General features: G+C 39.2%; 1 protein-coding gene across 1 annotated transcript in view; it reads left to right on the forward strand.

The window, feature by feature from the left end:
- LOC141796346 (metabotropic glutamate receptor 8-like) overlaps window positions 1-27954 on the forward strand; it is a 187274-nt gene that overhangs the window by 90137 nt on the left and 69183 nt on the right. The window contains exons 4-6 of the mRNA XM_074677400.1: window positions 26752-26887; window positions 27384-27538; window positions 27617-27754. Coding sequence (XP_074533501.1) covers window positions 26752-26887; window positions 27384-27538; window positions 27617-27754 — 429 coding nt within the window. The remainder of the gene's footprint in view (window positions 1-26751; window positions 26888-27383; window positions 27539-27616; window positions 27755-27954) is intronic.

The raw sequence follows: 27954 nt of genomic DNA on the forward strand, positions 1-27954 counted from the left end.
GACCTATACTGCAGCCAGCCACCAGGGGGAGCAGTTTTTGTGGAGACCTCACTTCAAGCTGAGCAAGATGATGTCCATTTTTTTTACAGTCTATGGTTCGAACACTTATAATATAGAAAAAAGTTCTCCTAACTGAGTTTTTTTTCATCAGGACATGTTTGGACTTCACACTTTCTGCAGTTTTCCATTTTTCATAGAGGTTTGATCATCCTACCTAAAGCTGCGGGACAACCAGGCCCACTGTATAAACAGCATCCCCTATTGTGTGATTTTTTTTTTTTTATTATTGTTGCTAAACGCTACTCAAGTGGCAGCTTGCTGAAGCAGCTCTTCTTCTTTTCTAGTTTTTTAAATATCTTTGAATATGGAGCCAGCCATTACTTTTTAATGACTCATGTGTCGGCCATTGACACTGAACTGGTTGGGTTTGCAGGAGTCTTTTTACCTTTTTTTGTGTTCCTGTGTCCAGAGATGCTTCATGTGACCACTGCTGCATTGTTTACATACGAGATTAACCATTAGCAGCCTGTTAGCAGCCTGTTGCACACTGTTGCTAACTAGTGTTAAGCCGGATGTTCCCTGTGAGCTGAGGAGAACGAGGTGAGGACTACGTGCCCCATCCTTATGGGGATTGTGAAATCTATCTCCGTTCGGATGAATGAGCTAGCGGTGCTAACCCAGCACCAGAGGTAATACAAGAGGGCAGAGTAGCTTTATGCTATTCACAGACATGGCTAACGGAGCTAACATTAGAAACAAATGCCTCATTGGAAGGATTTCACATACTGTGGGAGGAAAGGATACAGGAGATTGAGACTGAGCAGACTGGTGAAGAAGACCAGCTCAGTCCTGGACCCTGTGGAGGTGGAGACTGGCTGGAGAATGATGTCCAAGCTGTCGTCTCTGATAGATGTTTTTTTCTGGCTAACACGTAATACCTTTTTTTCACTATATGTTCTCTTGCATTGCTGCCATGACTCTGAATCTCCATTCGGGGATTAATAAACAACATTTATTCTATTCTAAATTTAAAAAGTGAAATTCATGTGCCTCTTGGTTATTTTGATGGTGGGTTTTCTTTATATATTCTCTTAACAACAACACCGTGATGGTTCATCACTAACAGTCACATCACTGAGCAGGTCGTGACACTGACTGTGGACAGCGCCTGGTGCTGAAACAGAGCCTGGAGCACGAGTTGTCACCACAATCTCCTACACTTTGGCCTTTTGTCTACACAGAAACTGCACAACAGTGTCCCTTTTTAAACCTGCTCAACACACAAAATACATCATGTCAGCTTTAGTGGTTTGTTAGTGCTTCAGTATTTCCCTTTGGTGTCTCTGTCTTGAGCAGAAAGGCCACGTTGGTGGTGCCGTGTTCATGCTTTGTCTTGTGATGTTGTTGTACATTATATTCCTTGCACACAGTTACGAGACCAACAATCTTTGAGTTGAAGAAAAGGTGAAGCTAAAACATTTAGAGCTCCCTCTTGTGACTGACTGCATGAGTCAAACTATGAAATTCAAATACAAACATTTATAAAATATGGCTTCTGTTGAAGCTGAGTTGGTTTATAGAGAAGTTTGGTTCAAACTGGTCGATGTTGAAATGAGATTTTAACATCATGACTTAAAGCTCTTATGTCCAGTGGAGTACCTGTAGAAGTCTTTGATAGATTTTCAAATCAGAGGAGGAACAGTGAAAGGAAAATGTACCAAACACAAACACAAGAGCAGCTGAATTTTCCTCCATTAAAGTTTTTACTACTCAAAGACATAAATTATCACTCAGCGTAATCAGCAGGCTTTTGTTGTGTGCGGTTGAGAAACAGTCGTGAAAAAAAGTATCCCACGGTGAAGCTTTTTCTGTGTCATTAAAGAGGGAGGGAGGGACGGAGGGAGTCAGAACAAGCTGCTTTTTCTGAATACATCATCAGGAAAACCCTGGCGCTGCTGTAATTATCCCCGAGCTCATTAACAATGATGGGGGCGAGGGCGGACATAGGTTTTTATTCTCCAGCCTGTGTTACGGTTCTGCTATGAGAGATGTTTTCACATGGGATTTCATCAGCTCTACAAGACATCTAGTTTTCATTTTTGTCCCACTTTGTTAAAAAAATCAAAGTCCTGAACATTTATTTTACTATTTTTTGTAACTTATTCTCGAAAAGCCTCCTCAATAATGAAAAAATAGTTTGTTTGATATGACAAACGTGTTTGTCTAAAGATGACAAAAGGAAAAGGAAGCCACTCAATGTGTATGAAGTCACATAAGAGCAGAAACTGTTGCATCACTGCAAAGGGAATCAAACTTTGTGTTTTCTTGGTAGGACACCTAGTCTCAGTAACAATAGTTATTAGATTAGGAGGAGGTGTCTTAAAGCAGTGGTTTTCAAAGTGGGGGCTGCCAGGTCAACAGGGATCGTGACAGCATCATGCCAAAGTTACAGCCGTCACATAAGATGCCATTAGGAACAATCAGAAACTCTGACAATTATGACAATTTACATGTTGTATGTTCAGGAAAAAGATTATAAAATTAAAATAAAATAAAGTTATTTTTAACACCTGTTGTATGTTCAGGACAAATTTTTATAAATATATAGAAATAAAACAAATTGAAATAAAATAAATTAAATAAAAATCAGAAAATTTCAAATCAAATTGAATCAAATCAAACAAAACATAATAAAATAAAAAAATATAACAAAATAAAATAAAAAATATTTTAAAGTGTTGTATTTTCAGAACAAAAGTTAACAAAAATTAAGAAATAAAATAAAATGAAATTGTTTTAACACATGTATGTTCAGGAAATTGTTTGTAAAAATTAAGAAATAAAATAAAGTAAAGTAAAACAAAATAAAAGTTATTTCAATATGTGTTGTATTGTCAGGACAGATGTTAATAAAAAATAAAGAAATAAAATTTATTTTGACACTAGTTGTATTTTCAGGAAATTGTTAATAAAGAATTAGAAAAATAAATAAATGAAAATAAAATAAAGTAAAACAAAATGAAAGTTATTTCAATATATGTTATATTTTCAGGACAGATGTTTATAAAAATAAAGAAATAAAATCAAATTAAATTTATTTTGGCACTAGTTGTATGTTCAGGAAATTGTTTATATATGATAAGAAATTAAATTAAATTATTATTATTATTTTTAAAAGTTTCCCTTCCCTTAGGTTACCCTAACCCATGATACCTGTTGCCTTGGCGGTTTGTGCTGGTCATAAAGCTATGTGAAAAACTAAACTGAACCTAGAGGCTCTTTCCTGCCTAACTACTGACTACATATAAGAAAAGAGTATCCCAGCTGAGTTGACAGAGCCCTGAAGTGCCTTTTTCCTTTCAAATCACCCTACTTGTTTGAGTCTGGCCTTTTTTTGCTAGTAATTCCCTGTTCTAAACAAATGTAATAACTATTGAAAAGTGGATAAAAGTTAGAAAACACTCTCTTAAGGTTGACATTTCTCTACATATTTCGAAACATTGTCTGTTTCCAAAGGGGTCCCCGGCCAGGAGCAAATTCTGTTTGGGGGATCTTGGCATTGTAAAGCTGGAAGTGGCAGGGGCTTCGTGTACAGCTATATGGTGCCTGTCAGTCACATGACCTGAGCTGTGCCTTTGATGAGGCAAGCTCCCAATATTAATATCCTCTGAACTGCCAAGTTAGAAAAAAATTCACCCTCTATACAGTTTGTGCTGATAGTGAAATTAGCGACTCAGATAGGAGGCGTTTTTTGAACCAGGCTGTAAATAGGTTAATTTCTGCTTTGAAAACAGCTTCTTTTGGCTTGGTGTGTATGTGACTTTTGGTACTTCTGCAGCCTCCATAACAAGTGGACACTCCAGGAACAGCAGATTTTAGCACTTCAGCTTTGTCTCATATTCTTAGACCGGAGGTTGCTGCTTGCTTAAAGCACAAGAAGTGGGGCCATTCAGCAAAAATGACATGCCAGCATCATTAGCATTGTTAGCATTGGGGATATTGAGCCTGTGCCTGAAACAGCTACCGGCAAAACACTGGACCACTCTGCCGTCCACAGAATGAAGATGTCAGATTTTGACTGGTGTTTCAGCATAAAGAGCGACCCTGTATATCTACAACTTTCAGCAGGATGCATCCTTCTCCAACAGCTTTAGATCAACATAAAACATTAATCTGATGAGAAGATTTTTGCACATGTATCAAACTTAACTAGGATGCATTCTCGAGGGCTTCCTCTGTTTCAGCAGCTGTTAAAAACTGGGTGTCTTCTGACACGTTCAGCTGAAGGTCTCCAGTTTACAGGGTCGCTCTTTAAACCGTAACACTGGGAGCTGACAGAGACACATTCACACTATCAGGCTCCAAGAAAACCATAGTTTATGAGTTATTAAACAAAGTCAATCTGGGGGAATGTCCTTGGAAAGGTGGAAAAACAACTAAAGCTCACATAACCAGACCCTCTCCCACCTCACTGACCTGCTCAACCCCCTAACAACCCTTACCCCCTATAACACTATAACATGATGTAAAATACTGCGGCTCCACCAGTTGTGAATTAAAAAAGTCGCATAAGTAAATATAAGGGCGATAAAAATGTTGCAAAACTTCTATAAACACTTTGATCAACTCTCCACTCCAGCATTTCTTTGACCTTGAGGTGTGAGAGGACTTTTTGTTTCAGCGCCTCTCATTTCAAAAACTTCAGAATCTGAGGGAAGAATTCTGCTTCATCAGCAGGTTACAGTGAGAGCTCCTGCTTGAGTTTCAACGCAGCACACAGCCATTATTATTTCCCTTCGTGACGGACAAACACAACAACCTTGAGAATATCACACAGGTCCTGACTGAGGCGCAGAGACGAGCTGTTGCTGCTGAATTTCATCAGCCGCTCCGCTCCCACTGCGAGAGGACAGAACCGCCCCTCCGTGCCGTGACGATCCATCCAGCAGCAGAGGCGGTATTTGAAGTGAACACAGAGGGTGACGGGTGTTAAGGATGCTGATCGCTCAAACAAAACGCTTCAAAGAAAAGAAAAAAGGGCCTCCAAACCATGTCAGACAGGAACAGGATCCAGAGTGTTTTTTCCTGTCTCATCTGAAGGGTTTTAACCTCAGCTGACCCTCACTTCTTCGACCAGAGGAGGCTGGTTTCACCTCTTTTAGTCCTTCAGTGCTGATACAGCTCAGTGTTTGACTAAGAAATGACTGTTACAGCCCATCATCTGAACTAAAAGTTATTCTCTGATTGGTTGCTCCTCTTTCTCCACATCCTATCATCATGTTTTAGTGTTTTCTCATAGTTTTACCCCCGTGCTGCGCCTTCCCTCTCCCTAACTAATGCTCTCTTGGTCTGCTGTGTTTGTATTCGTCCCATTTCCCCCTACGTATCAGCGGGTGAGACAGATGTTGAGGCAGGCTGGGAGAAAGAGCCGGAGCCAGCAGCAGACATATGGACCATCACCAGCCTCCTCACCCCCTTATCTGCTTCAGCACTCATAAAATGATGCTCTTAATGAGCTCATTAAGGTTTTTATGTGAGCTTCAAACCTGAGGAAGAGTCTGCTTTAATGTGAGAGGAAACTTTGCTTACCTCCTCTGATGAGAACTTCAAACAGGTGGAAAGTTTTGGGGATCTTAAGGTGCTTTCCTGTGTCTCTGCTATTTCTGGAGCCGATCTCAAACTGGAGTTGATGCAGTAGGTTTTGGAAAACCTAATGCTGGATGTTTTTACTAAGTGTGTGTAGGTTTTTAAACCTCTTCATGTTCATATCTTGTAGATAATCCCGGAATCTGTCTATAACTTGATCTAAACAGTCCATTCTTAAAATAGTACAAGATCTCCACAAGATCTTAACAAGACTTGATGAAATGATGATGTCATCACAAAAGTATCTTCTCATTCCCAACATCAAGGTCTGCCCATAGACCCGCCCCTAACAAGCTTTCAAACTGCTGACCAATCAGAAGGAGGAGGCTTTTGGAGTGCAGAGCCTTAAAGATACAGTAGCTGGTACAAAGTATTTCAGACAGAGGTTGAAATAAGGTTTTTCTCTCACACTAGAGGTTGAATCAAAATATTACTCAAAATCAGAATATTACTCAAAATTTAAAGGGCCAAGGAAAAAATTGATGTCCATGGCATCAAGGTTATAGTGGTTAACTAAAACGAAACCAAAAAACGAAAACCAAAATTTAAAATACATTTAAATCAACTCATACTAATAAAAACTAAACTAGATTAAAGGACTAAAATCAGACACATTTTCCTACCCAAGTAGCTGCCTGTTGCAGCAGCTCTCTCGTCTTTGTCCGTTTCTTGTAATTTTTTCGTCTCTTTTTCGTCATCTTTGTATTTGGAGTGAATCATCACTTTGTATGGTTCATTGTCGGTCACGGACACCAAACTTTTTGTGGCTTCGGCGGTATTTTTTACTACTTTTCTCCTGTGTTTGTCTGGAGCTCCTACATGTAACCATGTCTGCATTGTTTACATGCGAAATTAGCTGTTAGCAGCCTGTAGCATGTCAATGCTAACTAGTGTAGGGCTTGATGATTTCCCTCGAGCTGAGGAGGAGGAGGTGAGGACGACGTGCTGGTTCTCGGATGTGAGCTGGGAGGTGACGACGTGGACCTGTCCTTCCATCCATCGTTGTTGGGATCTCGCTCCGGGGGATGGATGAGCTAGCTGTGCTAATCCAGCGGCATCATGCTGTTCACGGACGTGGCTGACGGAGCAGACATTGGACGCCGCGACACATCGGAGTAGCTTCGCCTGTTGTGAGCAGACAGGATCCAGGAGACAGAGACTGAACAGACTGCTGGGGAGGCTCAGTCCTGGACCCTGTGGAGGTGGAGACTGGCTGGGCTGGAGAGTGGTGGACGAGTGGTGGACGGGATGTCGTCATCTAATTTCTTATGGACATTTTTGCACTTTCTATACCCTTTCTTACTTTTGTTTTCTTAAATGCTGCGGTGACTCCTGAATTTCCCCTCGGGGATGAATAAAGTATTTTCTATTGTATTCTATTCTATTCTACCCAATTTTACAAGTTTTATGCAGTTGTTAGTGTCGTACGGCACCATCATAGCGACGTACTGGGACATGATTGTTTACTGTGCTGCAATGAAATGTAGTGGAGCAATGAATCAGAGCATGTGTAATAGTTTAATTTCATGTAAGTCTGACTTTATTGTTACAGAGTCCAAGTTTCTAATTAATAAAGCTCATATTATATTGTTTTATATAATTTATGTTTATATTATTTTTTATGTAATTTATGTTAACATTATTTCATATAATTTATGTTTATATTTTTATATGAAGTTTATATTATTTTCTTGTGTTTAAGGCAGCGGCCAACAGTTTAGTATCAGCATTGAAATATGCTTTGAAAAATAAACATTGAAAAATACTTAGTCTGACCTTTCTGAATCCTGCACCTGGCAAATAAGGTATGAAAAAAAAATTAACTAAACTGAAACTAAACTAAAAATAAACTAAAACTAAGCCTTGCTGCAAAAATCGAAACTAAGTAAAAACTAGAATGCCCGCTTTAAAACTAGTTAAAACTAAACTTTAATGGGAAAAAAAGTCAAAAGTAACTAAAACTAAACTATAATGACAAATCCAAAACCATTATAACCTTGCATGACATACTGATTTGTTCTGTACAACATTAGCAAGTTTAAAAATATATATTTTTTAAATATACTTTGAGATGATATTTATCATACAATCTATTGGCAACGTGCAGGGTAGTAGCTTTTTGGCGTCATCTATGGCAGTGGAAGTGCGACTACATTATGAATTTTTATTTTCACAAAAATATTGATACTTAGAGTTGAAATATTGTATCAGAGGCCAAAATATCATGATATATTGCTGTATCGACCTGTATCACACCTCTTTAAACCACCAGCTTGAGATTTCTTTGAGCTGAAATCATATAAAGCAGCTACGGAAGCATCAGAGGGACAGTATAAAGCAGAATAAACCAACACAATGCCCTTCTTTAATGTGTTTGGTGACTATACATGGTTGGATACAATAAAATTAGTTTAAAAAAAACATGTTTGCAACTACTGATGCACATTTTAACAAATAAATCAATATAATTTTAAAGTTTACCCTGTGGCTAAATTTCTCTGTTCAGCACCTTATGCTTCACCTTAAACCTAAAAAGTTGGCAGCCTTTACAAGAGTTATCTCCCCTTATGGTCAAACAATGATCATTTATCCACTCGCCAGCTAAACAACTGTGACAATAGTTTAAAAAGTCTAAATCGCTGTTGAGTTTAACATGCTAAGGCTGTTATAGGATGTTTGATGGTTTGTTGGGAGTGGAGCTGGTGAAATGTGGTGTTAATGTCTGCTAAGATTAAGTTCAGATTCTGGTTATTGGGTCAGTTTCTCTCCCTGCACTGTCACTTTAACTTTAAGCTTTTTTTTCACTGAAGCTAAACCTCACCTCTCACTCTTTGTCTCATTTACACTTTCAGCCACATTGATGTTTTGAGAAACTTTGGCAGCACTCTTCTTCTGGCACCGATGTGAAGACTTAAAACACTGTAAACACTTTTATAAGCAGGTCGCTGGGTCCAAGCCAAAGCTGGTGCCAGAAATTCTGCAACCCGAGCCCAGACTAAAGGAGGACCTTTCATACTGAAAGTGTCCCCGTTCTGGCTCCTCTTCCCTGCTGACTGGATATTTTTAGAGCCGTGTGAGGTTCTTGTCTATATTCCCTTGGTCGGTCTGATAAAGTCTGATCCTCAGCAAAAGAGTTTCACAGCAAAGTGGACAGAGACAGTGTTTCAGGTGAGTCTCTGTCCCAAACATCAAAAGAGGAAGAAAAAAATCTCAGAACTTGTGATTTTCTTGATCATGAGGATTGTTACAGCAGTGGTCCCCCTCTTGTGCTCACAAGGACAGATATTCGCCCAAGCTGGCTCTGATTCACACAATCAAATTTTTCTGGACAAGAAAGCTGGTGAAAAACTTTTTGCAAACAATTAAAATGGCAGCTGTTAATTTGGTAATTATGAATTCACAGTGGTGTCAGCCTGAAGCCAGAGAGAACCAAATATCAGGTTGAGGTTAAGGTGGCCCTGAAGGGCAAGAAAATGACCACAACAGCGAAAAAATAAAAATTATAAGGAAAAAATAACAAGCAAACAAAAAACAAAACATGACAACAAAAGAAGGAAAATAAGTGCCAAAAAAGAAAAACAAACAAGTGCATATGAAAAAAACAAAATAAGAAACGCAAAAAAACAAAGACAAAAAAAAGAGGAAATGCAATGAAAAAGAAAAGCCAGAAATAAGGTTTGAAAAAAAGAAAAAAAAATATAAAACTGAGAATGCAGAAAAAGGAAAATTAAAGAAAATAAAATAAGCAAGAATTTTAGGGAAAAAAATCACAAAAGGGACAAATAGACAGTGCATCAGCTAAAAGAAACAAAAACAAAACTGAAAATGCAAAAAAAGATGTGCAACAAAAAATAAGGAATGCATAAAAATACTGAAAATGTAACTATAGAAAAAATGTCACAAAAATTAAAGAAAACACCCAAAAAAAAAAAAAAAAAAAATTGAATAAAAAAAAATTAGACAAAAAAACAAACAAAAAAAACACAACAACAAGAAAAAAAAAGAGTACAACCTTGGGCTCTTTTCTATATTTTGGTGGGTTTTTTTGTTTTGTTTATTGTTTTATCTGTCAAATTATTTTTCACGCCAGAGCCCTTTCACCATGTACACATGTTCTTGGAACTGGGAAAAAAAATAAATTAAAAAAGCTTCAAGGAAACAGCCTCCTGGCAAAAACCAGCAAGATAGTGATATAGATGGATGGATCTGATCCTGTTGTGATTTTTTTTTCTTTAAGTATTTTTAAGAAAGTTTTTAATAATTCTTTAGAATACTGCTGAAGCCTTGTCTGTTTTTTTTTTTTTGCCTAAGAAAAAAGAAAGTCTTCAGCTTGTAGTGGTCACCAGTTAAACGTTGATTAAAAATTTAGGTTTTTTTAAATATTAATTCAAAGGCTGAAGCCTCTTCTCTAATGAACACCTCTAACATGTTTCCTCGTCCATCCAACAGCCCGGAGGTTCAAATGTAATCACCCAAATGTCTGAAATGATTCTGGATCTAATAAGAGTGTGAGCTTTTCCATGTCGGGGAGACCTGCTGCAGAATTTTAAAGATGCGGTGAAGACACTTTGAAGTTTGGGGAGATTTTGACTCAAAGGTGGGAGGACAGCTTTGTGGGCACACTGCTACACTTGTTTCATCTGGCTTTCAAGTCAAGGCTGAGCACGAGTTACCCGGGAAACCTTTCATGGTCGGCGTTCATCGGCTCAAAGGCGAGGAATGAAAGAGGCGAGTGGGCACACGTGTCCGTCACTCTGAGCATTCAGAGGCCGGGGTTGGGGTGGGGTGCTACGCTGCGATAAACACTCACTGCCATGGTGAACTGTTAATTGAAAGGTCGGTGTAAAGGCTCTGCCATGGGCTGCCTTTAATAACATCTGTTATTACCCATAATTCCATTAGACGGCATGCCTTTGAATGTCCCGGCTTGTTTGGTCTGCCTTTGAGTTCAGTGGCTCCAGCTGTGAAGACTTTCTCTGCTGAGCTGAAATGAAAGTGAAATTGTATTATTCCCTCTCATTGGTCTGTCGTCCCTCTGATACACTTCATTTGATTTTAAAGCTCGCGTGTCTGCTCTGGGTTTTTGATGTTGAGTTAGAGACAAAGACCTCATCATGGGAAATTTTAATTTTTACTCCCTGGAAGGCGGGAATAATGTGCAACCTTTTCTGCTGTTGCAATGATGCAAAACTAAAAAAAAGAAAAACAGAATTTGGTTGTCTCCAAATTACCAGTGACAGACCAGACTGAATAAATTGCAGATCTGAGTATTTTCTTTGTATTTTATTGATAAATCCTTGTCTCCTCCATTTCTAGGAGTCAAGATCAAAACATGCTTCAGTAAAGTACTCAGTTCTGCTTTTCTCAAAACCCCCAAATCTGTTATATTTGACCTCACAAATTAGAAATGGATCATATTTTTCAAAAACTTAAATGATCATTAGCCCAACAAAAATCTTATTCTATAGATATGTATTTTCATAGTTTTTACTTAAGAGGCAACATCAGGTCATAAAAATGAAGCCTTCGTTGATCCACTTGAGGCTGCAGGAAGACTAGAAACCACAAACACACACCAAGCCAAAAACCCTTGACTTCATGGCATTAAAATCAATATTTCAACCTGGTTCAAAAAAAACACTTGAATGATCACGGCTGTAAGAGCTGCGAGATGCTAAGTTGTAGTACAACGCGTCAGTCAGTCAGTCAGTCAGTCAGTCAGTCAGTCAGTCAGTCAGTCAGTCAGTCAGTTGGCCAACAAGTTAAAAGAAGAGGAAGAAAGCCGATAGTTTGGAGAAGGAGTTATGGACAAGTTTTTGGAGAAAAAAAGTAAATAATGAAATGGATGCAAAACCCCGCCAAAAGGCAAATTTTTGCGCAAGTACAATCCTGACTTTATCAAGTACAGCTTTGTGAACGGAGGCAATGAAGCAGAGCCGAGGGACCATTGTGTTGAATGTGGGCTAACGCTATCAAACAAAGCACTGAAGCTGTCAAAACTGAGGCGCCATCTAGAAACCTAACATCTGACGCTCGTAGGAAAGTCGGTGGAATTTTTTCAGGAGAAATAAAAGTGGGCTACGGATACAGAAAAGGTCAGTTGTCCCACTGACTGGCAACTCGAAATGTGCTTTGAAGGCAAGCTATAGGGTGCCCACCTATCAGTCAAATCAGTTATGGCCTTATAAAGGCAAAACTCATGAGTTTAAAGACTTAGAAAGTAACAAGCTTTGAAAAACAAATGTACTGACATGACTGAAGTGAGTTATTCAGACCCATGCTTTTTTTTTTTTTTTACAGCCAGGTTGTAAATATGTTCATTTATGCTGTAAAAGTTGTCTTTTTTGGCTTGGTGTGTATGTGGTTTCCAGTGTTTCTGTGGCCAGCCTCTAGTGGAGACTCCAAGAACTGCAGCTTTTAGCGGTATTGCCACACAAATGGCACATTTATGGTTTACCTTTCAAGGCTTCTGTCAGAAAGCTAGACGACAATGGTTTTAGGGTGAAACATAAAAGTATCATTGCGTTTCGGCCTTGTCCAGTAAACAGCCGCCTCTGGACAAGACAGTTATAGTGCCAACTACAGGCCAGGCATCCTTACTACAGCTTTTTCAGTCTCTCAGCGTTTCCATGTGAACACAGATTCGTTTCACTGCGTTTTATCGTTTTGAGATGAAATGTCGTGTACGTAAACAGTGCCTCAAAAACCAAAATGTAAAAAACTGTGGTTGTTTGGTTGATTCTAAATTGTTGATACACATAAACGAATACTGCCTGAAACCCCTTTTGACAACCTTCGTATTTATAGGCATTTATATTCTACATGTAATCTCTGAATAGATGCCAGTGAGTATTGAAAAGTGTTTTGTATTAAAGTGCCCGCCCCTGAAAGTACTGCTGTTGAGCTGTAGCACCAACACCAACTCCCCTCACACTGACAAAAAGAGAGAAAATAGACCCTCTGCTGCAGCCTGAGCTGTGACACAAGATCTGAAGTTTATTTTATTGAGGTGCTAATTGATGAGCTCCGAAGAATGATTTTCCTTTTTCTTTTCATAACACTTCAATATCAGCAGGACTTAACTCCTTCACATCCATGCAGCAGCAGCAGAGACGTTCCCAGCTCAGCTTAAAGTAAATCCTCCGTCTGTTTGAAGCACAGGGGATTTCTTTATCTGTTCCCGGGAAATGGGAGCACATTTCCTCATTGTCACAACTGTGTGTGTATATGTGTGTGTGTGTTACTGTGAGTGTAAATTGTATATGACAACATTTCAAGCGGGCTCTCTTAACTGATCATTTCCCACTTTGTCGCCCAAAGTTAATTTAGTGGATTTGAGCGCAGCAGGAAAAGCCTCAGCGGCTGATTTTCCACTTTGTTTTTTTTTTTTTTTTTCCAGCTGAAGCCGGAAACCTCATTAAAATCATGTCCTGTGCGTCCATCTTTATTATTTCCACATTTATCAGCAGAGGTTCCCTCGGGACGCTCGGGTTGGATTTCTTCATTCAGATAAATGAGTTTACTGTTAAAGCAGTTTGTTTATAAAACATGATGAAATGTAATGTGTGGTTTTGCAGGCTGGTCTGCAGAGGAGAGTGTTCATTATTGTTTTTATTACATCATAATAAAGAGTGGCTTTGAGATTTTAAAGAGCCTTTTTTTTTTGTTAAAACACCTCATAGATACGAGATGCTCCAATGCTCTGATTAAAGCCGCACGACTTGGCTCTGCTTCACTCATTTAACATTTCAGATATTAAATATCTCTTTGTTCATGACCAATCAGTGGCACTGCTCCACAGAGGCTCAGTGATATGTGCTAATTGTTACTGAACGGCTTCATATTTCATACAACGTGAAAAAAAGGAATTAGACTTGATTATGTTTTGTGATTGTGCCAGGCATGAATAATATACTCCAACCCTAACAGGATTACAGGAAACCATTGTTTGGACAGAAATGAAGCCAGAAACCAAAACATAATAAAAATTAAGGAATAAAATTATAATAAATAAAACATTCAGGTTTTTACAAGCCCAGGAAGTAATCAGTGGCCTTGCTCACAAGTTGATGAAACAGCAGATGCAGTCTAAAAACAATCCCATTTTTCATTATTAAACTACATAGCAGACACTTTGTTGGGTTCACCTGCTCTGCTCGTTAATGCAAACATCTGATCAGCCAATCACATGGCAGCATCTTAACTCACTTTGTCACGAAGACATGGTGGAGACAAGCAATTTGTTTTACTAAGTATTAATTTCAAACAATGAACAATTTTACAGTGCGTCATTTGGCTGATATTTCACTTTCATTTAACGCAGCAAGTTAACAACTTGGAAATTAACAAGCTTTAAAAAAATGTACTGATAAAGAAAAAAGGCATTCAGACCCAAGCTGTTTCTTTTTTACAGCCAGACTGTAAATATTTTTATTTATGCTGTGAAAATGGTCTTATTTGGCTTGGTGTGTGTGTGGTTTCCCGTGTTTCTGCAGCCACCCTCTGGTGGACACTCAAATAACTGCAATTTTTAGTGGTACTGCCACACAAATGGTGCATTAACTGTTTCTCTTTCAAAGCGTCTGTCAGAAGGTTGGACTAAACAGGAACAGGGTTAGGGGCTGTTTACACGAAAACGGTTTTAGGGTGATTGCAAAAGCATTATTGTGTTTCTGCCTAGTGTTAACAAGGAAACACGTCGTAGCTGATCTAAAATGCATTATTCATTAAATTAAGCTAAAAAATGAAAATCATGTATTGGAAATTGTAGTTTTTGTGACTTCCTGTTCTCAAATTTTAAGTTTGCTCTTGAAAATTAACACTTGAATACATTCTCTTGTTTATTATTTGTTAGAAATTATTATTAAAACATGAAAAATATGTTTTAAAAACAATTTTATGATTTAGATAGATAAAATAAGTCACTTTGTGTGTCCAAGAAATCTGCGTCAACCATGTTACCCATTAGAAAAAACATATCAATCAGCAATGGTTTGCTCCAAAGTCACATGACTTAAATTATTTGAGGTCACATCCTTTTTGGTGGGAACCTTGAAGAAAGTGTGTCATGTTCCAGCTCCTCCTCATCAATATTTAATCAGAATGATTGTCTGTACATGGAGTACATTAATTTTTCATCAACTGTGTTTCCAACATTTTCTGCTGTTCTTACTATAGATGTTATAAAAACCAAACTGTGAAGAAAACACACAGAAATATGAGGGGTTGGAGGTCAGGTGATTGCATGTTCAAGGTCTGCAGGTTACCATGGTTATCAAGTGGGTTACATGTGATTTTTGCACCATAATTCTTTTAAATTTTGGCTACTGTGGCAAGTGTTACTGTAGAATAAATGATGAGGGACATTCCTAGGGAGCGTAGTCTGACATAGAAATGTTGAATTACTCTAAATTCAGAATAATGTGGATCTATGTTGAAAAAATAGTCACGAATTTTATCCACAGCACAGTTGACAAAATACTGCACCATTTTTTTAGTTGCTTTATCATTTAATAGTTCATTACAGCTTAAGCTTGCCAACTATTAAATTTAGTACGTTCCATGTATATACTTTACAAACAAATAGAATGTGAAGCAAAAAAAAGCCTCATTTTTTTTTTCTCACTTTTTTGTACTCCTGAAATGTAACTCTAATTGTAGAATCACTCTCAAACTGAGCATCAGAATGGAGAAGAAAGGTGTTTTAAGGGACTCTGAACGTGTCATGGTTGTTGGTCCGAGTGTCTTGAAAACTGCTGATCTACTAGGATTTTCACACACACAGCTACCCCTCGGGTTTACCGTGTGCTTCAAGGTTGTTGTGAGCGCAGAGATGGTCTTCTGCAGACCTTGGTTGTAAAGAGGTTGATGCTCCTCTGACCTCTGGCATCAACAAGGTGATTTGTCTCAAGGAACTGCTGCTTAGTAGATATTTCATCTCTTTGGGGCCAGTTGAAAACTGCACTGGGTAACCCTCTTGTCAGCTAAAAACAGGACTGGACCATAGACACTGAAAAATGTTGCCTGATCTGATGAGTCTGGATTTCTGCTCCACATTCAGATGGTAGGGTCAGAATTTGGCGTCAACAACATGAAAGCATGGATCCATCCTGCCTTGTATCAACGGTTCAGGCTGCTGCTGGTGTAATGGTGTGGGGGATATTTTCTTGGCTCACTTTGGGCCCCTTAGTACCAACTGAGCATGGTTTAAAGTCCACAGCCTACCTGAGTATTGTTGCTGACCATGTCAATCCCTTTATGAGCACAGTGTACCCATCTTCTGATGGCTACTTCCAGCAGGATAACGCTCCATGTCATAAAGCTGGAATCATCTCAGACTGCTTTCTTCAACATGACAATGAGTTCCCTGTACTCAAATGTCCTCCACAGTCCCCAGATCTCAATCCAACAGAGCACCTTTGGGATGTGGTGGAACGGGAGATTCTCATCGTGGATGTTCAGCCGACAAATCTGCAGCAACTGTGTGATGCTATAGTGGAAAAAGTAAAGATCATAACAGAAACAAATGGAAGAGATAAAAAGTTTCAGAGAGATACCGATCAGTAAATCCAACTGTAATATAAAGTAATTTAAAAACTTTCTGTAGTTTTTCCTGGACTTTATTTCCTCGCTGCTGTTTTCAGATAAAATCAGCTCAGTTTCACAGAGTTCAGCAAGAAAAGGTCGCCAGAGCTTTGAAGACGTTCATCATCAGTGAGATCTGTGCAGATAAAGTTAATGTGAAATGTCTCCACGTTTCTACAAACCATTTATTGATCCAGTTTCCAGCAAATATTAGATAAAAGAACAGTTTCGGGGACTTAAAGGAGGCAAAGTCGGAGGTAGAGGAGGGTTAGCAGCTCTGGCTAAAATTGTATGTAAAAACTATCAACAGAGAGTTGCACTGTTGCACGAGGTGAAATCTCCCTCATTACCATGAACACACATGCACACACACTCTCCAGTTATGACTCAACCTCACACACACCATCCTGCTGCCCCAAATACTCACTAGAGCACCAAATATGAGTTAATCCAGTGCTGAAAATAGTCCCGCTCAGATGCTCTATTTCCTCCAGTCCGTGTGGCAGCAGCTAAAGACTTCCCTGAGCCTTTTTTTAATAATGAAGGTTATTTTTTTCCATTTGAGTTATTTTTAAAAAATATTTCAACACGTACTGGAAGGCAGTTTATTTGCAAATATAATTATCTTTTAAATTCAGTGATACAGCAGTTTAAAGAGGGGCTATCAGGCACTTTGAAACAGGGCGTCATGAGTCTTCCTAAAGGCAGCATTTGTATTCAGCAGCTCGTCTCTAAAGTTTCCCAAAGGTTTCATTATAACTTGTGATAAATACCTCATGCTGCTACGTGTTAGCATCTTCATCAAAACACATCAGGTTTAAATATGAAGAGCTCACACCGAGGTGAACATCATCTCACACTCTAAACACTCGGCGTGTCATATTTGCATACAGATGAGAAAGAGCTGCTTTGCTTTCCTCGTGAAGCAGCAGGAGAGACGGAGAGAGCACTTTCAAATTTAATCTCTACCCTGGAGCAGCCATCGGGTACACAGGAACGGACTGGTGGGTTCATAGAAAACAGGATAGAAAAGGAGGAAGGAGGGTCAACCTGGGTGAGTCAGAGGGGTCAGATGCAGGAGGACTCAGGCCAGGATGAGTCACAGTCTTTTAAGGGGCCCAGAATCCTTGCAAGGACTGTGTTCATATATCAAAATGGAAACAAATGCTGATAACACCACTCTTTGTTTTTACAGTCCCTTAAGGAAGGATAAAGATTGATTTGAACCAATATGTGTGGTATCTTATCTCACCCCAGATTCATACGGATTAAAAATAAGATAAGACAAACTTTTTGAAGGGTAATTTGTCATGGACATGAATGCAGTGCTGCTCACATATGATGCATCTAGAGTTGCCACCTGTCCCATAATCGTCCCGTATTTCGCACTTAAATGTTGTGTCCCGTTTTAAATCAATACAGGAGACAATTTGTCCTGTACATCCAGTTTGCCTTGAACGCAGCACCGCTCTACCTGAATTCAACATGCATTCACGTCCACCCACTAGAAACAGCAGTTGTTTGTTTGATTTTAAGCATGGAATAAGTGCTTGTCTTTAATAAGGTGGGAGAAAGTCACAGGAAATCAGAAGTAAACATGGCTGTGGCTGCATTTTGTTCTCCGCCCCATACCCCATTGAAAAGCAAAGCATGCAGAAACACAGGTGTGAGTGTGAGTGAAATGATTTCAAAAGACTCGGTAAAATCTGTCGCTGAATAAAGAACAAGAGAAGAGTCGTTTAAGATGTTTTGTGCCCTGCTGACAATGATATTTCTAAAGATGGTTTGAAGGGACAGGTAATTTTTCTTACCTATCATTTTCATAGCACATTATATTGATCTTTGATTTACACTGAACAGTTGTTCAGGACGGCGCCACCGGAGGAGACAGTAACCTCTGGGACAAGCCACATGTGCGGCAAGGATTGTGTTTGCGCGGGACAATGTTGAACAATGTTGGACATGATAACACTATGCTGAAACATGAGCTAAAATTTTAATTAATGTCCATCTTACTGTAAAACATAACGTTTCTATTGACACCAAGCTCATATGAATGACAAAAATTCAGTTTGGTTGCACACAGTAGTACATTTGTGCTTTCTTTTTTTTCTTTTTTTTCCTTTAATTGGAATTGGATTCCTTTAATGGATATTATCGAATTTAAAAGACAAGGAAATGCATTTGTCACAGGAAAATAATACTCAAGCAAACTTTTTAAAAATCTACTTGTAAAAGTTCAAAAGAGAAAGCACAAGCTTATCCGAACTTGTGAAATATTGTGATTGTATACTTTTGGAGTATCAGCTATTTTTACATTCAGTGCATGTCCTCAGCTCTCAAAGGTCGACTAATCTGTGCGCAGTAAAACAAAAAGGCACAGTTGACAACATTTTAACTTTCTGCATGAGTCGTTTCTTGTAGGTTTTGCATCATGACCTGTGTCATTTCACATCATACTCACCTCCATGCACGGTGAAGAAATATTTCATCAAGTTCCCAAAATACTCCCTGTATATCGCCCTGAGGAATTTTATGTTGTTGTTTTTTTTTTTTTCTTAATTCTACATCCTGTGGTCTGAGGCTTTTGCCTTTGATTTTCATGTCAGTGTGAGTGGGAGGTAAGGAGGAGGCAGATGACAGGTTGATGAACTCATGTGCGCTACATGATTGCCACGTGTACCTTGATATTGATTGACATTAGACACATGCCATGGTGATGGGCCTCCTTCAGCTATTGGATGAAGATCAAGTTGTCAGAAAGGAGCCTGCCACACTTTGGAGAGCAAGAGCTGACCAAACGCGGCACATCGTCTCAATTTGGAAGACGTGGGGAAAGCAGGACACCTGGGCACGCATGAATCTTCCATTTACAAGAAGACATGCTTTTAAAACATAGGTTCAGTAAAGGATAGATTTTTGCAATTAGGTAGTGAAACACTTTTTTTTTTTTATCCAGGTGCCAAGTTGCCTCTCTGTTATGATTTAGTCCATGCTTTGGAAGTAAGCTTACACATCAAGACCTCAAAGTTAAAGAGAGGGTGTTTTTTTTTCTTCTCTTTTTTCTTTCTTTTTTTTTTTTTTTTTGAATCTCAAAATTGCCCCTCATTTGCTGGCATTACATGGTTTCAAGCTAAAAAAAAATAAATAAAAAAATCCCCGTATGCTCTAGAAAACTCTAGTTTCAGCACCAGTCTTAAATGATGTATTTAAGCTGCTGTCACTTTAAGGACCCTCACTCCACAAACCCCCCAGCAACTGGATAAACTTAGTTGCATTGTTTTGGTCATTAAATGTGTTTTAGTAGAAAATTAGATCTCAAATTAACTTGATAAGATGTGTCTTGTATCTTACTCCTTGGTAAGCAAACAGATTAAAGAGGGAGTATTTTTTTTTTTTTTTAAGCTTTATAGGGTCTGTTTGGTGTCCTTGTAAAGAAGAAAGTGTTTCACTAAACCCTTATTCCAGCCTCTGTCTAAAACACTTCATTTTAACCGCTGTCTCTCCCTGCTCCACAAACCCCCATCCCTCTGATTGGTCAGCCCTCTGGAGGCGTATCAGAGGCAGACTTGGTTTTTGAGGTTGGTCTCTCCAATGTGTCATAAATAAACCCCTCAGATCCTTATTTAATGACCTCATCTTCTATGCGAGTCTCATGATATCGTAGAGAAACCCTCTCTTTAAGCTGAATGAAGATAAAAATAATGCTTTAACTCGGATGTAAATTGATACTCCCTCTGCAGCCTGACCTTCAAACTCTCGTGTCTATAATCTTTCTGAAGAAGAAAGATGCTGTAGCTTCAATCTGATGGCCTGATGGACCTGTGTAATGTAGTCATGAGCTCACCATAAAATCAATTTTACTCTGAAAGGGTCAGAATGAACCCGTCTCTGGAGACGGCCTCCTGGCTTGCCGTGCGCAGTGTTGGGAAGATAATGGCAGGGAGGTCTTAAATGTTTTTATCTCAATCCTTCGCCCTGAAGTCTGAGTTCAGCGTGAAACCCAGAGCTCACACAGCTGCTCTTTATTCAGAGATAAGACTTCAACTCAGGATGACATTTCTGTGATATTATCCAGTATTGTTCCTGACTCCACAGTGAGGGGGCAGTAATTCTTTATCTAACCGATCAGATTTATCTTGAGAACTGTCTCTGAAGGTTCCTGGGTTCTTTCTTTAGAATCAGGTGGAAAACCTTTTGATCATGTGCATATACAGAAATGTATGGCTGTCTTTTTTGGATCAAAACGAGACTGTAAATCATTTTTCCTTTACTATGCTTTATTGTACGGGATCTGTTGAGGGTCATGGTCATCTGTGAAGTGGGTAAGGTTGAAGCTTTGTGCCAACATAGGTCAGGTGTATACTCTGTGAATAAAAGCAGAGCTGATCTATTAACTGAGTTTAAGTTTTCAAGTATAATGCAGGATTTCAATGTCTTTTGTTGCTTCACAGCCACTTCCAGCCAGTTGAATGAATTTCAGGTGTTGAACACTTGGACCCAATAATTTAATTTCCAGCCATGTGTGGGTTTAATAACATCTTTAACTCCAACTCTTTTATTCATTTTCCAGATGGAAAACATTTGTCTGTTAGTATTTTGACATTTAGAGTTTTAAGTATTGAGACTTACTGTGATATGTTTCTGTGATGAAAATCTGGTTTTAAACCGAAGGTATATCAATATGTGCTAACCTCTATTACAGAATAGAATAGAACAGAATAGAAAATATTTTATTTATCCACAAGGGGAAATTCAGGGGTTACAGAAGAAATCAAGAAAACAAAAGTAAGAAAGTGTATAGAAAGTGGAGAAAGGTCCATAAGAAAATAGATGCTGACAGATTGTCCATCATTCTCCAGCTCAGCCAGTTGGTGTCTGATGTTAGCTCTGTTAGCCACGTCTGTGAATAACACGATGCTACTCTGCCTTCTGGTATTCCCTCCGTTGCTTGGTTAGCACGGCTAGCTCGTCCATCTTATTGGAGATAGATCTTACGTTCCCAACAACGATGGATGGAAGGACAGGTCGATGTTGTCTCTTCTTAGCTCACACCTGAGAACCAGCACTTCGTCCTCACCTCCTTCTCCCCATCTTGTGGGAAACATCAGGCCTTGCACCAGTTAGCACTGACATGCTACAGGCTGCTAACAGCTGATTCCACATGTAAACAATGCAGCCATGGTTACATGTAGGATCTCTGGACAAACACAGGAGAAAACAGAGGACAAAATAGTAAAAAGACGAAACCAGTTTGGTGTCCATGACCAACAAATGAGCCAAACAAAGTAATGATCTACTCTAGAAAGAGATGAAAAAGTTACAAGAAACAGACAAAGAAGAGAGAGCTGCTTCAACAGGCAGCTACAACCAACAGGGCGGCGCCTTGCATCTTTTAGATAAATGCAATTTACGTTGCAAAATCTACATTAGCATCAAGCTAGCCCTATTTTTCTTCCATCTTGCTTTTGGTCCTCCCGGTTCTGGGATTGTGTCACATCCTCAGTAACTCTGTTCTTCGTATGGAAAGTACAGACAATGGGTGAAATGTCGAGCCTTGAAATGCCATCATTAACCAATCAGAATCAAGTATTTTACTCAGCCGTGTGATAAAAACAGACTAATGTTCAGTGAGAGGGTTTTATTGCTGGATGGCGCCCTGCCAGGATCATGTAGAGCTTTGACAAGACTGCTTCCTGCTCCTGTCGCTCAACTTCATCTTTCAGCTTTAATTGTTTAACGACCTCAGCTCCAAGCTGTTGACACGGGACACTCACTGAGTGGGATGCTGAAGAGGAAAGTGGAGACGTGATGAATCCATTCACGTCGCTCTTTGCGTTGAAAAACAGAGACATGAAGGTTGGCGAACTTGTCAGACACAGATAACGTTAATCAATCCTCTTATCGGAGAAACATTTCAACACTTTACAGAAATCTTCCCCCTCTCCAGCACTTCCCTGAAAGATCGAGGTCAGTCTGACAGGGCATCGTTATTTTCCGCCCTGACTCCTGTTTCATTTTCCCTCAAGATATCCGCGACAGCCAGCCGGCGAGTCCACCCGTCTCTCCCAAAAGAAAGAAAAAACCCTCCAAGAGCCAATTAAGCCTGAACAGCTTACAGTGAGAGTTTTGCGTCTCCTGCAGCTCCTCCCGTACTGTACTTCATGTCAGAGAGTTCACGTTGGAAACACCACCGCTGCTCTGCTTTATTTGTCCCAGGGGCGATGCTGCAGGAGCCATATCACAAACCTTGAGTGTGTTTTTAGCAGTGCAGTCTTCAGTGAGGACGATGCAGAGGGTTTAATGATGTGAGGAGGAGAAAACATCAAGTTTTATTACTCAACCTTGAAGCTGATTGCAGCGGCACAGAACAGAGAGCAGAACACAGAGTCGTAACATTAAAGGAAATGAATAAAACTGCAATAAAACAGAATACCATTAGGGGAAACTGTATTGTAGTCAGCATATGAAAATCTATTTCCTCTTCTTTCGAACTTTCTCAGGAGCTGATATTCAAAACCATCCTTAACCTGTTTATGTAAATGCTTCGAGTGTGACAATAGCTTCTTATATCTTCATGATACTGCTGTACTCAACTCAGAGTTTAGTCCCTTCAGTCTGATTCTGCTGTTTGATGCAAAGCTTCGTTTATTCACTCCTTCATTTTTTTTCAAATCTTCCGTCTTTACAAGCGAGGAACTCTCATATTTCAGCTGTAACAGGTTTATTTTGAGTGAGCGCCATGTCTGTGTCATTTTAACTTTACGCTATTAACTGGATGAAGCAATGAATAAGCTCATGTTAAAATGAGAAAAGCTTTACAAGAGAGAGACAGATATTTGACTTTCAGGAATGTTGAAAAAATACATTTTAAATTTGGATCATTTGTTAAATTTGGATTTCTGTGGCAGTCAATGGCATTTTAACAAAGTAAAACTATTTTTTACAGTGTCTTTATTCAGGAGTCAAACAAAGGCACTGAAGTTTTTTTTAGTGTTAATGGCCTACTGTCAATTAACTTCCATTATTGGATAATATGCTTGATTCTGATTGGTCAAAACCCTTGAACAACCTTTGATGGCCGTTATTAACTATCACCAAGGTTCAGCCCCAGTCGCAGGCTGATCACACATCACGTCAAAGAATCAATCCGAGTTAAGAGAGTTTATCTTCTGCTTGTTGACACCATAGCTGAGGGAAAGCCATTAGCTTTCATTAGCATCATATTGCTAAACAATGTGGATAAACTTGTTTGTTGTTTAGCCTCAACAGGCTAAACAACATGAATATTTTCATACCAGATCCTGTCCGAGCGACAAGCTTCGGCTGGGAGAAATGTAGCTTTGAGGTGCTGAAGTCTGCAGTTCATCGAGTGTCTGAAGTAGCGCTGCCTGCAAAAATACCAGAAGCTAGGTTGACACTTAGAGGGCGCCAATTGTAAGGTTACACACACTACAAATAACAACAACATTTCTTCACATTAAGCTCTAAAAAACTACTTTTTATGAAGATTTAGAGAAAAATTTGTGAAATATATTTGTGAAATAATCTATATAAACGTTGAATGCTTTATTATCTAAATGTTATATGTTATACAAAGAAACGTTATAAATAAATTTCTTGACTCTAAATTTTCTACATTTCTAAACATCTAGTTTTTTCAATTCTAAATATTTAGCTGATATTTCTAAATATTCATCTAAGACTAAATATGTATAAAAGATTTCTAAATCCTAAGCAAAGATTTTAATATATTGGCTGAAGATTTCTAGACAGTCCAGATTACTAACTTTATCTTCTTAGAAAATATTTAGAAATCTTTACTAAATGTTTAGAAACCTTAGCAAATATTAAGAAATCTTTGCTTAAGATTTAGAATTCTTAGATAAATGTTAGTATAAAAACTAAATGTTTAGAAATGTAGCTAAATATTAAGATTCAAGAAATTTATTTGTAGCAATTGCATTTTACATTTAAAATTAGATAAAAAAATTAACATTTATATATAGTTTTTTAGAAATATATTTCACAAATGTTTCACAAATTTTCTCTAAATCTGCCAAAAAAAAAAGTGATGTTTTAGAGCTACATATGGAGAAAAGTTGTTGCAATTTGTAGTGTATGCAACTTTACAATCAGCGCCTCATACACATTGAGCCAGAAAAGCCAAACATAAATTTTACAGCCTGGTTCAAAAACCAGCTCTGGTCCCAGTACCTCATTTCTCTATCGACAGATGTGGTACTCAGCTGTTCAGAAGATATTAAGATAACCAGTTCGCCCAGTCAGAGGCACAGCCCAGCTGACTGACAGGCAGTCGGCCTGTAGCTGTTTGTGAGGAGGCTCAAAGCCTGCCTCATTTCCAGTATGGCCCCTGCTGATGGTTTGCATCAAAACGCCTCTTTCCAGCAATCTTAGTGACAGCAGCAGAGCAGGTTGGAGTAACTTTAGGTTACTGGTCACTATAAAGACACCTAAAAAATACAAGTAGTGGTGATAATAGCAGCAGATCTCAAAGTTGTGTCATTTGTCTTTTTCAGTTTTAACGGTGTGTCACCCAAAGGAGAGCTGAATGTTGTCTTAAGTTCCTCCTTTTTTCTCCTTCTACTCCTGCTTTAACGGCCACTCCTGCTTTTTTTTCCACTGCCAGCTCTTCCACTTGTTGCTCCCCCTCCTCATGCACCCTTCCCCCTCCTCTTAAAACTCTAACAAAGCAGCATGAAGCAGCTTTAAAAACCTGCTTTTAGAAACTTCTTTCTCTTTTGCTCTTGTTTCTGCAGAGTAATTAGATTTCACACTCTGCGTTTGCTTTATTGGTTTTCCAAAGCGAGCGTTTATTCCTGCAAATGCAGCATGAAGTTATCCTCCTCGTACGCCGTCATTAGTGATAATTTGACAGTATTTAGTGTCTGGCAGCATTAATAATCAGCCTAACCTTTGTTTCAGGGAGTGGAGCTGAAAGTTTAATGATTCCTGCGGTGACGCAGCGCGGCAGCAGAGTGAAGATAATAGTGAAGATTATGAAAACAGGTCTCACATAATGAAGCTCAGAGAGGAAATAAATGAACAGATAAACAGGAGAGGAGATGAAGTGTCTTTGTTGGCAGGCAGGTGGAGATGTGTAAGAGATCAAATGTTCATCTCAGATGGATTTGAAGCTTAACTTCTCTGATTCAGTTACAGTGAAGATTATTATCTGATGTTTTAAATAAGATATTTATATTGTTAGAGATAAACTGTAGATGAAGATTTAACTTCTGGACGATGAGTTTCTTATATTTATCAGGGTAAAACATGAAAAGTGTACTGATTAAGTCCATTGAAAAAGTGTTTTCCTGATTACAAACAATATTATCAAGCTAGTTCAAACAAAGAAACAATCATGATACTTGTGCTTCTTTACGAGCAAGAAAAAATTAATCACAAATAATTTTTTGTACTGAAAAACTGAAATCTAATTAAGTCTTCATGTCTTATTTTGAGGAAAATAAGTCAGAGCCAAATTTTTCCAACAAGACTAGAAAAATGTCTTATTTTAGGATATTAAAAGACAAAACTGATGCCTAAACACCATTACAACACCAGGCTGGCTGACGAAGTTTAGTAGAGAGAAGAGAGATGTGTGTTTTTTAGTTAGAGCCATTTCATAAGGTTATTTTCGAGTGCCTAGGTGGCGCTAGAGAGGAAATTTTGGTATGTAGGTGGTCAAGTTTGGTGTCATATAAAATTTGTTGGTGATTGTGAGGTGTGTGCCAATTTTGGTGAGTTTTTGAGCATGTTTAGGGGTCTAAGGAGCGTTGAAAGACCATAGGGAATAATAAGAAAGAAACAGACAGAATATAAAAGGGCCCCCTCCCTTAAGGGTGGGGCCCTAATTACTTTGACACAGCTTCACTTCAGAGTCACACCATGAGTGGACACAGGGTGGAAGTTTTGATACTCAATAGCCCTGTTTACATGGGTAGTTTTCCTCAGTCTGATTGAAATCGATCAGATTAAGTGAATCTGATTTGATCTGTGTACATGAAGTTAAAGTAAAGAGATCCACGTTCAATCCGTGTGTACATGGCCCTAGCTTTTTTGCCTTTATCTGTAAATGTGTAAGAGAAGAAGAGGTGCACTTTCTGCTTCCTGTTTACCCCTGGAAAGACGGATCCACGTCGTGCTTTGTTGGGAGTGCTTATTGTGTCCAGTTTTTCTGTTTGTTCACCATGTTTGTTTTCATTTGGCTGCGTGTTGCTCTGCGTACATCACTTACACACCTCTTACATACTAGGGAGCTCATGCCCAGACCGAACAATCCTCTCTATCAACCAAATTCGCTCCACTCAGCCGTTTACATGAAGCATGGAGCGGATTATCAATCGGCGTAGACTATCTTTTACAATCTGACCCGAAGTACAATCAGATCCTGATGAATCATATTGGCTAAGATGTTTACATGAGACATATCAATCTGATTGTAAATAGGATTTTTGGACCCATGTAAACAGGGCTACTGTTTCTCTTTCTCTCTGCCAGGTGGGGTGTGTATCGCTCAGTCCCTGAAGATTCTGCGGGAGCCCAAACCAGGAGACTTCGACAAGATCGTCCTGCGTCTCCTGGAGATGCCAAACGCCCGAGCTGTCATCATGTTTGCTAACGAGGATGACATTCGGTAAAAACACGCACACACACACTCACACACACACGACAACTCATCAGTGTTTCGTTTTACTTCAGGTAATAAATGAAAAACAATAAGTGGATTAAAACTGGGAGTCTTTTCTGTCTCTCATAATTGATCCTAAATAAATTACACAAATCTTTCTGTGACAGTTTTATTTAGAAAATAAAACTCTTGTCACACCTACACACTCTGGTGTACACACATAAAGACACACTCGTTCTCTATCTGTAAGCTCTCACTGTATTCAATCAGCTCATCTTTTAGTGGAGTACAGATTAAGATAACAAGCGTCCAATTATCAGAGTGAAATGAGAATCACACACACACTCACACACACTGGATATCAGTGTAACAGCTGATGCTAATCTGCAGCTCTGAGTCACACACAGAGGAATCAGTCATCCTCAGACCTCACCGACAGACGAGGAGACTGAGGGGTGTGTGTGTGAATTAACTCTCAACTCTGTTTTTTGTGACTTTCCAGGAGAATCCTGGACGCAGCCAAGCGCAACAACCTGACGGGTCACTTCCTGTGGGTGGGCTCTGACAGCTGGGGCTCTAAGATCTCCCCGGTGGTCAATCAGGAGAGAGTGGCCGAGGGCGCCATCACCATCCTGCCCAAAAGAGCGTCTGTGGATGGTGAGACAGGAAGAAGTGAAAGCAAAATAACCAACTTTTTTGTTCTGTGGATTAATCTTTTTTTGTTTCCGTCTGCAGCGTTTGACCGTTACTTCAAAAGCCGCTCCCTCTCCAACAACCGGAGGAACGTCTGGTTCGCTGAGTTCTGGGAGGAGAACTTCGCCTGCAAGCTAGGGATGCACGGGAAGAGGCCAGGAAGCCCCAAGAAGTGCACAGGTAGGAGTCACAGAGGTGAAAGGTCAACATGGAGGGATTAGTTTTAATCAAAACAAACTTTCCCGCTTTCTTCAGCTGCTTTCACAAACAGACCTGAGACTTCCATGATCTCCTCCTCTCTGTTGGAGGGTTAACGGGGTCTCCTCTGTCTTTTGGCAGCCCAGACACTCGGCCTCTCCTCCATTTATATTCATGAGCCG

The sequence above is a fragment of the Halichoeres trimaculatus genome, unplaced genomic scaffold, assembly GCF_033239565.1.
Source record: "Halichoeres trimaculatus isolate MK-OKI-2021-1 unplaced genomic scaffold, fHalTri1.1 fHalTri1_scaffold_10, whole genome shotgun sequence".
In the NCBI taxonomy this organism is placed as follows: Eukaryota; Metazoa; Chordata; class Actinopteri; order Labriformes; family Labridae; genus Halichoeres; species Halichoeres trimaculatus.